Source organism: Malus sylvestris, chromosome 1 (assembly GCF_916048215.2).
Source record: "Malus sylvestris chromosome 1, drMalSylv7.2, whole genome shotgun sequence".
Taxonomy (NCBI): Eukaryota; Viridiplantae; Streptophyta; class Magnoliopsida; order Rosales; family Rosaceae; genus Malus; species Malus sylvestris.
The window spans coordinates 23,596,839-23,610,904 of NC_062260.1; the positions used below are offsets into that span (position 1 = coordinate 23,596,839).

Consider the following 14,066-nt stretch of genomic DNA (forward strand, 5'->3'; position numbering starts at 1 on the left):
TTAAAATTAAAATTTATTATTAATGGGAGAGAGAGGTTTAAAACTACTACAATGATTAAGAGAAGAAGAAGTTTCGAACTCATGACGACACATGTAAAAAAAACTCAATATTCTATTACTAGAATATTGCATAACGTGTCGTTGCTCAGTTTGATATAACGATATTGCACTTTAGAAAACGAATAAAAATAAATCAGCGAATAATCAATAATGATAAATCTATACTAATTAATGAAACCCTCTTTGTCAACCAAAAGATGGTGAAAAGACAAATTAGTCTTTTATCACACACAAAAAATGATGAGCAATAATGTAATTTCACAGGTCTAAATTTTACTATTTTTTATTTAAGCCTCATCTAGAGATGATGTTAAAATACATCCAATATTAAAAAAAAATTAAAAAAAAAAACCAAAAACAAAAACCTCTCGCTCCCCCCATGCTCTCTCTCCACCTCCCTCTCTCCTTCTCATTTTCTAAAAAAATACGTTCATACACACAAAACGTGTAGGCCAATGCTAGTATTTATTAAAATATTGCAAAGGGATAAAATTCTTTCATGACCAACTTGTAAAGGGCAGTCACAAATGTTGTTGTAAGTTGTAACCTAGTAAAAAAATGGAGTAGGATCGTCTCACCTCCTAGTCTCCATCATCTTCCCTCATCTTCTATTTGAATGAGCACCATTAAATCACGTTAACGTTTTGTATTAATTTTTTAATAGCTAGAAGACAAAAAACATTTTGTGATATGAGAGGAGGAAAGGGGATGAGAATATGAGGGGAGATGATCATATTAAAAAAAAAAAAAGACATAACCTCCTATGGGAGAAAATTTTCATTGTGACCTGAGCACGATCTGAACACGAATGGTACACTAAGTGTTTTTATATAAGTTGTGGAAATTTTTATTTTTAAAATTATTAACTTTTTAACACATATTTTACTATTTGTATAATAATACATGATGTACTATTCCATGTTTCATTATACTGAAAAATCTCTCCACCCCCGGTCTTTGTTTTCTAACTCGTTTTTGACTTGGCACGTCAATGCCAAATGCTCTCACCAACTTTTCAAAAAAAACCAAAAAAATAATATAAAAAGGTAAGACAAGTTTTTGGTATTGGAACGAACGGTTGATTAGTCAGTTAATCTCCAACGATCCAGCTGATTTCTAGGGTCCCCTCTCCTCCTTCATCACTTCCTCCCTCTCCCTCTTCCCTCTTTTTTCTCGCTTCATTTTTCCGGTGACCAAACAGGAAACTCAGGAAACCGAAACGAAGATCGGTCGGACTCGGAGACGGGAACTTTCGATGGGGGACAGCAATGCACCGCACCACAATTACAAGATGTTCAAGTGCTTCAACCGGAAGTTCAAGGCTAGCGAGGCCGGCCCGCCGCCCGACGTCAAGGCGGTGTTCGCCAAGTACGCTCAGGGCGGGGACCGGATGTCCATCGACCAGTTCCGGACCTTTCTGGTCGAGCACCAGGGCGAGTCGGCCCTCACAATCTCCGACGCCCACACTATCCTCCTCCAGTTCACGACCCACCACCCGGGCGAGGCCGCGCAGCACAAGAAGCACGTGGGGGGACTCTCTCTCCAGGATTTCTTTCATTTCTTGTTCCTTGAAGAGTTCAACGCCCCAATCAGAAGTCAGGTCAAACTTTATCGCCCCCACCCCATGCATCTTTATTTTGTTTTTGTTAAATGTTATTGACACTTCAAAAATGCACATATACTGTGAACATCGTTATCGGAGTTATCATGTTGATGCATGCTCTAAGTTTACAATCTGTTAATATAAGTCCGGCGAGAAAACATATTTTTTGCTTATAAAGTTTTGTTTTATTAAATTTTTAAATATTGTATGATATAGTGACGATTTGAAATGTTTTCGAAGTATTACTCGAATCTAGATATTTTGAAAGCGAGTATAGATGATAAGGACTTCTTGCTTAATAATATAGATGATATAGGGAGGTTTTGAACAAGTGAAATAGAGACGAGAAACTTCGGTAGTGTTGTCTAATTAGGGCAACTCTCATACCAGATGAGACCAAATTACCGGGAGGTTTGATGTTTTTGTGAGAGTTGCTTTACAGATGACGTAGTCAGGCCGCTTTGCTTAAGATTTTTCTCGAAATAAAGCATCATTGTTGGCTAATATGTAAGTGATTTTGCAATTACAGGTACACCATGATATGAATGCTCCGGTATCACATTACTTCATATACACAGGGCATAATTCCTACCTTACTGGGAATCAACTGAGTAGTGATTGCAGCGATGTCCCAATCATCAAGGCATTGCAAAAGGGTGTTAAAGTAATTGAACTTGATCTGTGGCCAAACTCTGCAAAAGATGATGTTCAAGTTTATCATGGAAGGTACTAACTAGCAGTTAACTCAGTTCGTTACAAAATCCGTCTCATCTTAAATTGTATTTCGCTTATAGACTTACAGTTAACGATCACAGATTGAAACAAAATTAAATACAGAATGTATTTTGCAGGACCTTGACCGCTCCTGTGACGCTAATCAAATGCTTGAAGTCGATAAAAGAACATGCTTTTGATAAATCACCATACCCCGTTGTTATAACTTTTGAAGATCACCTCACTCCCAAGCTTCAGGCTAAAGTTGCAGAGGTTAGCTTTCATGTTTTGAATTATGCATCTGTTGCTTTCACATTCTTGTTTTCCGACCTCGAGTTTATGATTTTGCGTAATGCAGTTAGTTATCAAAACATTTGGAGACACGCTGCATTATCCGGAGGCAGAAGACCAAATGGTAGAATTCCCATCACCCGAATCTTTAAAAAACCGAATTATTATCTCAACAAAACCGCCAAAAGAATGTAGCGAATCAAAGAGTTCGAAGGGCAAGGGTAGTGGAAGGTCTTCATCTGAAGAGGTCAGCTGACAGTTGCAATTAATTTTATCTCCCCATTTGGTCTTGGGTCTGCTTAGTTTACAATACTTATTTTACTGGGTTCAGAGTGGCAGTGATCAAGATGAAGAGGCTATCCACAGTGCCAATGCAGCTGAAGCCAATTCATACCAACAATCAGCGCCTGAGTACAAGCGTCTCATAACAATCCACGCTGGAAAACCATCAGGTGAATTAAAGGATGCTCTAGCAGTTGGTGATAAAGTTAGACGTCTTAGTTTGAGTGAACAAAAACTTGAAAAGGCGGCTGAAGATCATGGAACTGATGTCGTAAGGTAATACCTACAAGAAGTTAACTCATTTTTTAGTTATCCATGTTCTTCTCAGTACTAATGGCTCTGTGACTTGTTGTTATGCTCTCTAGGTTCACACAGAAGAATGTTCTAAGGGTGTACCCGAAAGGAACACGATTCAACTCCTCAAATTACGAACCACATGTTGGCTGGATGCATGGAGCTCAAATGGTTGCATTTAATATGCAGGTCAGTTTCAAGTTTTTATTTTTCTCAGATGTTAGTTCAAAGTCTCAAGATCCAAAGAAAAGGGAATTTGCTTGTTTTTGAAACAAACACAATTCAATCTCTGCTAATATATAGAAACCTGCTAAAATGTCGAAAATATTTAACAGGGAAAGGACAAGTACAATTGGCTGATGCATGGGATGTTTAAAGCCAACGGAGGGTGTGGTTACTTAAAAAAGCCGGACTTTTTGATGTGCAAGGGTCCGAAAGGTGAGGTCTTCGATCCTAAAAACGCCTTGAAAGTGAAAAAGACATTGAAGGTGAGCATATTTTTTTTCAACTTAAAAATGAAGTTCATTGTTTGCAGTTCCGAAATGGTCTCATGATAACATGAATGTTAATCGACAGGTGAAAATATACATGGGAAATGGATGGCACTTGGATTTTAGCCGGACGCACTTTGATTCCTTCTCCCCACCCGACTTCTACACAAAGGTTAGATCAATTATGCTTGCTAACCACGCGGTTATATGTTAATACGAATGTTCAACTCGAAAACTGAGAGTGTTCTGTGGATTATTCCAGGTCTATATTGTTGGAGTGCCAGCAGATTGTGGTAAATTCAAAACAAAAATAATTGAGGATGATTGGATACCTGTATGGGACGAAGAGTTTGCATTCCCTATGACTGTTCCCGAGCTTGCCATACTCCGGTTAGAAGTCCGGGAGTATGACAGGTCCGAGAAAGATGATTTTGGCGGGCAGACGTGTCTGCCCGTCTCCGAGCTAAAGCCCGGGATCAGGGCAGTCCCCCTGTATGATAAGAAGGGGGAGAAATACAAATCTGTAAGGCTTCTAATAAGGTTTCAGTTTGAGTGAAAAGTCGGAACAATATCCATAATATCACATCAGGACAAAAGCACTTCCCCTTACAGCATGATTAAGCTGTATGCAGGTGGTATGTGTAATTAGTGAGAATGTTAATTATGTTTTTAGCTTTTGATTTCGATTGAAGCCGTGACTTTGACTCATGAGTTTTGCTAGTGGGATCTTACTAACTTTTAATCATCACTTGCTTGCTGCTAATCATCAGATGAGATTGTTTATACAACATGCTCAACATGTGACCCTTTTAATTAAGCAGTAATGAAAAGATATATAGTTAACAAGTCTCCTTTTAATTAAACAGTAATGAGATTGTTTATACTAGGTCACCTATCGTTGAATTTGATATCAAGGCCGAGGATTAAAACACTAAAACATATTCATCATTTTCCACCTTGGTATCCAATCCAAGGATAAGTGACCAAGAGAACATTTACGTATTGTTATTTTAGAGATATTTTAATAAAATACTTGTAGTTGTAATTTTGGTTTTTTATTTTTTGTCAAACGATTGATTTTGTTAGATGTTAGAGTAGCCGTTGATGGAGTTTGAACTTATACCGTCATGCAAGGGCTCAACTCATTCCCGCTACTGTGATAAAAGGCTACTTGTATAAATTTTGTAATTGGAGTTTCGTAGTTTGCTTAAATTTCAATTTAGACAATCTGTTAAATCAACTAACATAATTACATAATTTAGCGTTTTTGTCATGTGATAAACATGCAGAGAAGAAAAATCGGTCTTTTTTTTTTTAACAAACAAGGAGGAGTGGGTGAGTTTATCCTCACAATGGACTAGTTATAATAAGGTGATTCAAATTTACTTATGGCAATAATCGAACTTAAGACATCTCACTTACAAGTAAAGAAAAATACTATTAGACCGTAATATTATTCAACTTTCTTAAACTTGAACCTCAAGATCACCAAATTACACTAAAACACTGAAATTTACGACTGTATTTCGAAAATTCTCCAAACAATGCTTCAGGGTCTAAAATATCGTTATATGTGGCAAAAGATAAGCTATCTTTGTGCAGGTGTATGTGTAATTAGTGAAAATGTTAATTATGTTTTAGCTTTTGATTTGTATTGAAACCGTGACTTTGACTCCTGAGTTTTGCTAGTGTGATCATATTATAAAATATAATAATAATAATATTATTATTATAAATGTTTTAATCATCACTTGCTTGCTAATCATCTGATGAGATTGTTTAATGCTTAATCAAGTTTTCAAGTCAACTCAATTGGGTAATTTTTGACTTGTCATTGCTTGATCTGTGAAATGTGAAATGTGGCTGTACAACGAGCTTCCACGAAAGCAAAAGTTATAAATTATACGACGTGCTCAACATGTGACCTTTAAATTAAGCAGAAAAATATAAGATAAGATCATACTACATTATATAGTTATAGTTAGTCTTATTTTATTTTTATCGTGGATAGAAATCTTAATCAAACTACATAAATTTATTTGCCAGAATTTAAACTATTGAAAAAAATGATTTTTCTCTTTTTTTTTATCAAAATTTAAAATAGAAATTTACAAATAAAAAATAAAAAATAAAGAGAGCATAAAAACAAAATTAATGTAAGAGAAATGTTAAAAAGCTTTTTTAAAATCCGACTCTCTATAAATTCTTTTTACTTTACATTTTATGTTAATTTCATATCAATATTATAAAATATTATACTAAAAATATAAAAGGATGACAAAAACAAAAAGTGCCGACAAAAAATGATAGTAATTAATAATTATAAATGGAGGGCCATGGATGTAGATGGATTACTCCACAATATTTCAAAAGTTGATGACTTGGCTGGATCCATCCATGTCGACATTGATGGTGATGTCGTTTCTTTCTGCAGGATGCGCGGGACATGGGACCCATGGACATTTTTCTATCTCATTTAATTATTTTTATGCTACCACTAATCCACTGCTGCTCCACTCCTATCATGTAAAATGGCTGTAATTAGCGTAATCCAGACTGTTTTGTTGCTGATTAAAACGGAATTATTACTTTTTAATCATACATTAACAGCTCCAAATATTACTCATGAGATTACATGAATGATTTGTTATTATCCTAATCCAGCTATGATGTTCCTATTGGAGAGAATAATTTTAATTACTTTTGGGATTGAGAGCACAACAAGATGTTCTACAAAGAAAGGTAGCGCTATCCACATACTAAATTATATTTTTCACACATTTTTGTTAATTTTGTTTATTGATCTTTTTCAATTTATTTAATTTAACGGTCAGAAATTGAGAAATATGTGAAAATTAAAAAGAGTGTGTGAATAACATTATTCTACAAAGAACACTTGTTAGTGCTAGATGAAGAAAACTCTTTTTAAAGGTATAGTGAATAGTATCATGGAAATGTATAAATATGATTTTTTGTTAAAAGTGAATAGTATCGGAAGTGTTTTGTTAAAACTCCCTAAACATAAAGCAGCTAATTACTTTTGGAATTTCAAACTAAGGTTAAATATTTTTTACGAGAATAATAATCGCTGTAAAATCAGTCTCAAACACGTCCGTCTCTGTACTATTATAACTTGCTTGCAAGTAAAACAATTAGATTCTATGCCCGATCTCCGTACAATTTATAACTTGCAAGTAAGACAATAAGGTTCTTTTTCTCTATTTTCATTAAGTGCAAATTACTCTTTTTTAAGTATATAATCCACATGAAATATGAAGACAAGAAACTGATGAAAAAAAAACATTTATAAATGAGGGAAAGGATAATCTTTCGGATATTCTTTCTTTCAACCGTAAAGACAAAATAGGCAAAGACAAATGGACAAGGATTGTCTCTCCTCCACCTCTGGTGCATTTTCCGTACCCACTTGTTTTATGTGGTCACGATTAAGCCACGTTAACATTTTATATTATTTTTTATAGATATAATAAGACAAAAATGAATAGTAATACAAAATGTTGACGTAACTTAACCGTGACCACATAAATAGGAGGGCATGGGGAGAGCACCGAAAGTGGAAGGCAGACAATCCTTATCCAAGACAAATACATCCCAGTAAAATAACACACAATGTTTATCCACTTATTATTTTTGGTCCCCCAAAGCCACCTTGTCTCACCTATAATTAATACAAATCAACATTGTTATGCATCCACATAATGCAAATCTCGTCAACTTGATTAGAGTAATATGTTTATAAATATATAGTAAATATCGTATTTTTTAAATATAATCTTTACCATATATTGTCGTATCGTTTGTAAAAAGTCAGATCATCTTCAAAGGAAATTTGACACCAGACATGACACTTTGACATCTTTTAAAGTTTCAATCTTCACGTGATATATCAAAATAAATATTATTTTGTGTATTACATTATTTTATTTTTTTAATTTATGTTATATATATTATTTGAAGCTGTTGTCAAATTTAACCGCAATTAGCCTTGCTGCCATTTCATTTCATGTCACATAAGAATTAACATTTTGATTAGACAACACTAATACGGCCTTTCTTACTATAATTGCTGATATAGGTATTTTGACTTTTACTCTAAAGATGCTCAACAATCAAATTCTGCGGAATAGGATTCTCTCCGGATCGTCTTTGTGGGAATTCGGATGATCAATCAATCGTATTCGTTCATCGTATATCGTATGATTATAAATTATTTAAAATTGAATATAAATAATACTTAACGAAAATTATCCGCACGATATACAATAAACAGATAAAATTGATAATCCCCAGATCCTTGTCCAAATTCTGACATCATCTATTCAGCAGTTAAACGATTTTAAGATCATATTTAAAAATAAATTAGAAAGTAGACAATTATCGTCACCACAATCCATAACTAATGACTATAAAATGTCAGACTGTACAGCTCAGCGGCGCCACCTTATTAAATTACCCACGATTCAGCCACGTGTAACGTAAACAGTAAATCCTATTGGTGCGGTGGGTCCCACCCTACCACCCCATCATATTCCATTCCTTTCCTTCTGGAGTTACTTCACTCTCCCACGCATCTCTCAAATTCCCCAACCAACCGGACACCGACGCGGGCGAATCTCCTCCAAATCCTCCGGCTCCGAAGTCCGATCCGAACAAGGCGATCCTCCATGTCGAAGCAGACCTACAAAGTGTGCTTCTGCTTCCAGCGGCGCTTCAAGCTCGCCGTCAAGGAAGCACCGCCGGAGATCAAGGCCTTGTTCGATCAATACTCGGAGAACGGCATCATGACCGCCGATCACTTCCACCGATTCCTGACGGAAGTGCAGAAGGAGGAGAGCGCCACCAAGGAGGAAGCTCAGGCCCTCATCGAACAGAGCGTCTCCGAGCTCAAACACCTCAACATCTTCCACCGCAAGGTCCTCAATCTCGAAGCATTCTTCAAGTACCTCTTCGGCGACATCAATCCCCCAGTCTCTCCAGCTCTCGGGGTACATATTATTAACCTTAATTTTAATTATGTTTGGTAATTTTTATGAATTTTTTGGGTATGAATTTTGAATTTTTGTGATTTTTTTGGTAGGTGCACCATGATATGAATGCGCCATTGTCGCATTATTTCATATACACAGGGCACAATTCGTATCTGACTGGGAACCAGCTGAGCAGTGACTGCAGTGACGTTCCTATTATTCAAGCGCTTCACAGAGGAGTGAGGGTGATTGAGCTGGATATTTGGCCGAATTCGAATAAAGACGATGTCGATGTGCTTCATGGAGGGTATGTTTTCTGTTAAATTTGCAATCTTTATGGTTTAATTTTGTTACCCATTTGGACAAATATGCTAAAACTAGTAGTGGAATAATGGGTTGTATGTTTGCTTTTCAATTTGTAATTTTGTTACCCATTTCGACAAATATGTTGAAGCTAGTAAAGGAATAGTGACATAATATAGGTGGTTCAGTTTGTGCCTAATTTGAGACGAAAATCGATTTTGTTTTATTAGAAGACCAGTGAAACTTATCTTTGTGCTGTAAATTTGTCACCTAATTGGACAAATATGCTACTAGTAATGGAATACTAAAACTGTATAGTTTGATTTTGTACCGAATTGAGATGAAATTTGGGTTTGTTATACCATAGGACATTGACTACCCCGGTGGAACTTATCAAGTGTTTGAAGTCTATTAAGGAACATGCCTTTGTTGCCTCTGAATACCCTGTTGTAATCACTTTGGAAGACCACCTGACCCCGGATCTTCAAACTAAAGTCGCTAAGGTTGGTATTTGCAATTTCCTTGTTAGGATTTTAAACTTGAATGGTCTGGTATTAATTGTTTTGTCAACCATTTTCAAGATGGTCACTGAAACATTTGGAGAGGTACTGTTTTCTCCTGGCTCGGAATGTCTGAAAGAATTTCCATCCCCAGCGTCACTAAAGAAAAGGATTATTATCTCGACCAAACCGCCTCAGGAATATCGTGAGGCAAAGGATGCTCTGCAAAGTGAAAGTGATCCGAAGAGTGGAAAACCTCCGGCTGATGAGGAAGCGTGGGGTAAAGAAGTCCCGGACGCCAAAGGTGCAATTGCGGTAGATGACAAGGTATGGAGACTTTTTTGGTATAACTTGCTGCATTGCTGATTTGGCGAGACCAAAATCTTTTAGTTTATTTTGTTTATGTTTAACACTTTTGTGTTTTTAGCACGATGAATTGGATGAAGAAGATAGCAATGAGGAGGAAGATGTTGATAATGGTGGTTCCAAGTCCGTTGCACCTGAATATAAGCGTTTAATTGCCATTCATGCTGGGAAACCCAAAGGTGGATTAGCAGAGTGTCTCAAAGTAGATCCCAATAAAGTGCGGCGTCTTAGCTTAAGTGAGCAACAGCTCGAGAAGGCAGCAGTAACCTATGGAAAGGAAATTGTCAGGTATTTTATCCATCTATAATATGATGCTCACATGCCATTAACTATTACTAAAATAAGAACGTAGCACTAGTGAGACAATCATATCCAGTCATTGTAGTTCAAGTGTAGTTCAAGTTTCATTTAAGTACTCGTTAACCTCAACTCGACGCATTGAATGTTCACTGCCAAATTACATTACAATATTTGATAGGCTTTACATTATTGTCCTGGATAGATCTTCGAGGGCATACTCAAATTCAGATCCATTATTAATCCTGTGCATTAGAAGACAAAATTTCTGGTCTAATGATTGTTTTTGTGTAGGTTTACTCAGAGGAATATTTTGAGGGTGTACCCAAAGGGCATACGTGTTGACTCATCAAATTATAACCCAATGATTGGGTGGTCGCATGGGGCTCAAATGGTTGCATTCAATATGCAGGTAAAATGTTTTTGCATATAAAAGTCTATTTTCCACCAGCTGTGGGTTAAGCCAGTTGGCCCAGGCACACTGCCTGCCCCCTTGCACCTGAGTTTGAATCCCCCTCCCTTTAAATTAGAGTCATTTACAATATCGTCTTGTCAAAAAGGTCTAATTTTCCATATCGGTAGTGCTTAATGGTATCCATTGTGCTAAATAAATATTATTCTTGTTTGGAGTGAACTATAATCAATGTGTCCTAGTTAGGCTTATGTTATCTGTGTATAATAATTAATTGAACAATTTTGTATGAAGATCGGATTATATATATTTGTGATGTACCCATTAATGGGAAATGGTCGGTGTGTTCTGTTGGTCCTAATATTTGTTTTGGGGTCAATGGAATATCACTCTTGATTCTATAGCTTTCGAATATAGATAAAGAAATAAATAATTTTGGGCTTACCGCTTGCAAATACTTAGAATGGGTTTGCTTGTGACAGGGATATGGAAGATCATTGTGGTTGATGCAGGGAATGTTTAGAGCCAATGGTGGGTGCGGCTATGTGAAAAAACCGGATTTTCTTTTGAAGAGTGGTCCACATAATGAGGTCTTTGATCCTAAATCTGATTTACCAGTGAAACAAACTTTGAAGGTGAGCGCCTTATCTAGGCTTTTGACTATCGACACTTGTTTTGTCATACGCTCATACGCTCATAGGCATAGCTAATGGTAATTATTCTGTTTTCTAGGTAAAAGTATATATGGGAGAAGGATGGTACTATGATTTCAAGCATACACACTTCGATGCATATTCTCCTCCAGATTTTTATGCAAGGGTAAGTTGGAACAGCCTACATCAGCGTTATCATTTCTCATATTTTGGAATGTTTGCGTACACTGTTACTGTCCTGTGGTTTGCTGTTTGCTTGGTTTTGTCTGCATCCTTTTACTTGCGCGTTTTAGAAACTCGCGAATCTTGTATACCAAAGAATTGAATATGTGATTTGAACTTTATAACGATTCAGGTAGGAATTGCTGGAGTTGCTGCTGATAGTGTGATGAAGAAGACAAAGACCCTAGAGGACGACTGGAGTCCAGCGTGGAACGAAGAATTTGCATTCCCATTAACTGTTCCAGAACTAGCTGTGCTCCGCGTTGAAGTTCACGAGTACGACATGTCAGAAAAGGACGATTTCGGAGGCCAAACATGCCTACCGGTGTCTGAGCTCAGAACAGGGATTCGAGCAGTTCCGTTAAACTGCCGGAAGGGAGTGCCGTACAAATCCGTAAAGCTTCTCATGCACTTTGATTTTGTTTGAATAAAAACCCCGGTTTGCACGTTGTGTGGGCAGAGAAGAAGAAAACGCCACAATAATGTAAAGCCTTTTGTTGTGTTGCATTTGTGTGTACATGTTTTTGTGTGATTATATGTATTTGCTTATATACATTTTCTACACGTTCTCTGTTTGATATACGTAATACGACGTCGTGTGCCTGGAACTTATGTAAATTTGTAAGATTGAAGTGATTGAAGTGATTGAAGTGATTGAGAACAGCAACAGTTTACTAAACTTTATCTAGTAGTGTTTTGTTTTATTTTATTTTATTTTATTTGGGCCTTATTGGCCGGACCAAATAATAAATGGGCTTTAATTTTTGTGAGGCCCATCAACCATCCAAATAATAGAAATTTTCCAAGGGCCGACGTGCCGTGTCGCTCAAAATCTCAGTCGACTCCGAAATCTGAAGAGTTGTTGTTCTCTGCCTTTAGTGTACTCAATGTTTAAAATATCGGTATTAGTGGAAATATCAATATGAAAATTTGTTGATATATTGATGTCGATTTCGATATTTGTTGTTTTCGATGGTAAAAATTTATACTTAAGAGAATGTCAAACATTGGTTTAGATGAAATTGTCGATTGTAGCCGAAATTTGAGAATTTCTCTGATATGTAGTGAAGTTTAGACTTCACCCTCTTTCCATATCTCCTCTAATTTTCGAATATTTCTACGAAAATATCTACAGTATCGCACAGTTTGTACTCGTGTGCCCAGAGATTTGTCATCCTGGTGGTCAGTGCTCGCTCATCACCCCAGAAGTGCTCTAAAAACTGTGGGGGTAAGATCTTGAAATTCAAACAGTTAAATGATAAGCAAGGACCAAAGCGGAAGAACGGGCGTCACAGGGTGCAACAACTGACGCAAATTTCGACGTTACAAGTACGTAATTCCTTTCCTGGAAAGAAAAACTGAGCACTTTGAACCGCCTCCTGGTGGTTTTAGTTGCCGTATCAGACTATGCACACAATTGTCTCCTCCGGCTTGATGATTGGATGAAACGAAGTTGAAGAGAAACGAGAAAGAAGATACCCCCGAATATAACCAATGTAAACCTCGACGACAAAGGTAGTACATTATACAGCAATACGGATTTGAGGTTCTTTTTTTCTTACGATCAAGAAAATGGTTTCACCAAGTGCTTTCTGCAGAATGTAGCCGGAATGTCTGGCCTCGTTGGTGCCCTACACTCGTAGGACTAGCAAATCAAAGACCAGTTAGTCCTTACAACTGCAACATCCTCGAAATGTTAGTATGTGCATGACTTCTTCAAGCCGAAAAAGTTTACCAATTTCGATGGCGAGACACATTCAAACAAAGAGTGATGGCTCATTGAAATTTATTTTAACTACATGCTTGACTTGGTCCTCTGTTTTACAAAAATAAAAATTAAAAAGAAAAAAATGATCCTTCCAACGTCATGTGAAATGTATGTTGAACGTTCTTTTTGTTTGAGAAAACTAGGAAATTGGTTTCTGAATGATTACTGAATTGGAGTTTTGATTCTTAAACTAAGAATTTGTGAGTACTGGTCCTTGAATTTGTTATGTGGAGCGGTGATCTTTATCGGTAAAATTGTTGAAACTTATGATCCTTATTTTCAACTTAAAACCCTTTATTTTGGACAAGAGTTTAACATTGTTATCCAAAATGATCATTACTCCACATTTCAACATGTTTATAAAATAATACTTACAAATATTTAGTTTAGGGAGTAAAGTTTCGACGTTGCAAGTACGTATCTCCTTTCCTAGAAAGAAAAACTTGAGCACTTTGAACATCCTCTTGGTGGTTTTAGTCGCCTTATCATACTACGGATACATTTATCTTCTCCGACTTAAATGATTGGCTGAACGAAGTTGAAGAGAAAGGAGAAAGAAAAATACCCTCGAATGTAACCAATGAAAACCTCGACCAAGGTAATTCATTATACATCCAATACCAATTTGAGGTTCTTTTTTCCTCATGATCAAGAAAATGGTGTCACCAAATCCAATAAGATTCTCCACTTTACAAAGTGATTGTTTCCACGATTCAAATCCGTGATTTTTTTGTCACAAAAGAGCAATATTTTTGTGGCGCCAAAACTCGGCCTCTTGTACCCTATACTAGTATGACTAGCAAATCGAAGACCAGTCAGTCC

The 14,066-nt window shown here is 36.5% G+C and overlaps 2 protein-coding genes across 3 annotated transcripts; both read left to right on the top strand.

The window, feature by feature from the left end:
• The first annotated feature begins 1,120 nt into the window (after positions 1–1,120).
• On the top strand, positions 1,121–4,480 carry LOC126633314 (phosphoinositide phospholipase C 6-like). 2 transcript variants are annotated; one of them, XM_050303895.1, is made up of 9 exons: positions 1,121–1,660; positions 2,193–2,389; positions 2,515–2,650; positions 2,736–2,915; positions 3,000–3,226; positions 3,316–3,433; positions 3,580–3,732; positions 3,821–3,907; positions 3,998–4,480. In XM_050303895.1, exons 1-9 carry the CDS (start codon positions 1,316–1,318, stop codon positions 4,289–4,291), a joined length of 1,737 nt encoding a protein of 578 aa, XP_050159852.1. In that variant the 5' UTR covers positions 1,121–1,315; the 3' UTR covers positions 4,292–4,480. The 2 variants fall into 2 exon arrangements, with proteins under 2 accessions (XP_050159852.1, XP_050159860.1); XM_050303903.1 differs by having other exon boundaries at positions 3,580–3,682; positions 3,998–4,146.
• Positions 4,481–8,297: 3,817 nt separating this feature from the next.
• Positions 8,298–12,155, top strand: LOC126623000 (phosphoinositide phospholipase C 2-like). Its single transcript, XM_050291678.1, has 9 exons — positions 8,298–8,741; positions 8,834–9,030; positions 9,394–9,529; positions 9,608–9,853; positions 9,954–10,180; positions 10,484–10,601; positions 11,084–11,236; positions 11,334–11,420; positions 11,610–12,155. Exons 1-9 carry the CDS (start codon positions 8,421–8,423, stop codon positions 11,901–11,903), a joined length of 1,779 nt encoding a protein of 592 aa, XP_050147635.1. The 5' UTR covers positions 8,298–8,420; the 3' UTR covers positions 11,904–12,155.
• Positions 12,156–14,066: the final 1,911 nt, after the last annotated feature.

Excerpts from the sequence above, each read along its gene's own strand:
- LOC126633314 (XM_050303895.1), top strand. The coding sequence starts at position 1,316 with ATGGGGGACAGCAATGCACCGCACCACAATTACAAGATGTTCAAGTGC. Across the intron at positions 1,661-2,192 it reads ACGCCCCAATCAGAAGTCAG|GTACACCATGATATGAATGC; the intron begins GTCAAACTTTAT and ends TTGCAATTACAG. Across the intron at positions 2,651-2,735 it reads TTCAGGCTAAAGTTGCAGAG|TTAGTTATCAAAACATTTGG; the intron begins GTTAGCTTTCAT and ends TGCGTAATGCAG.
- LOC126623000 (XM_050291678.1), top strand. The coding sequence starts at position 8,421 with ATGTCGAAGCAGACCTACAAAGTGTGCTTCTGCTTCCAGCGGCGCTTC. Across the intron at positions 8,742-8,833 it reads CAGTCTCTCCAGCTCTCGGG|GTGCACCATGATATGAATGC; the intron begins GTACATATTATT and ends TTTTTTTGGTAG. Across the intron at positions 9,031-9,393 it reads GTCGATGTGCTTCATGGAGG|GACATTGACTACCCCGGTGG; the intron begins GTATGTTTTCTG and ends GTTATACCATAG.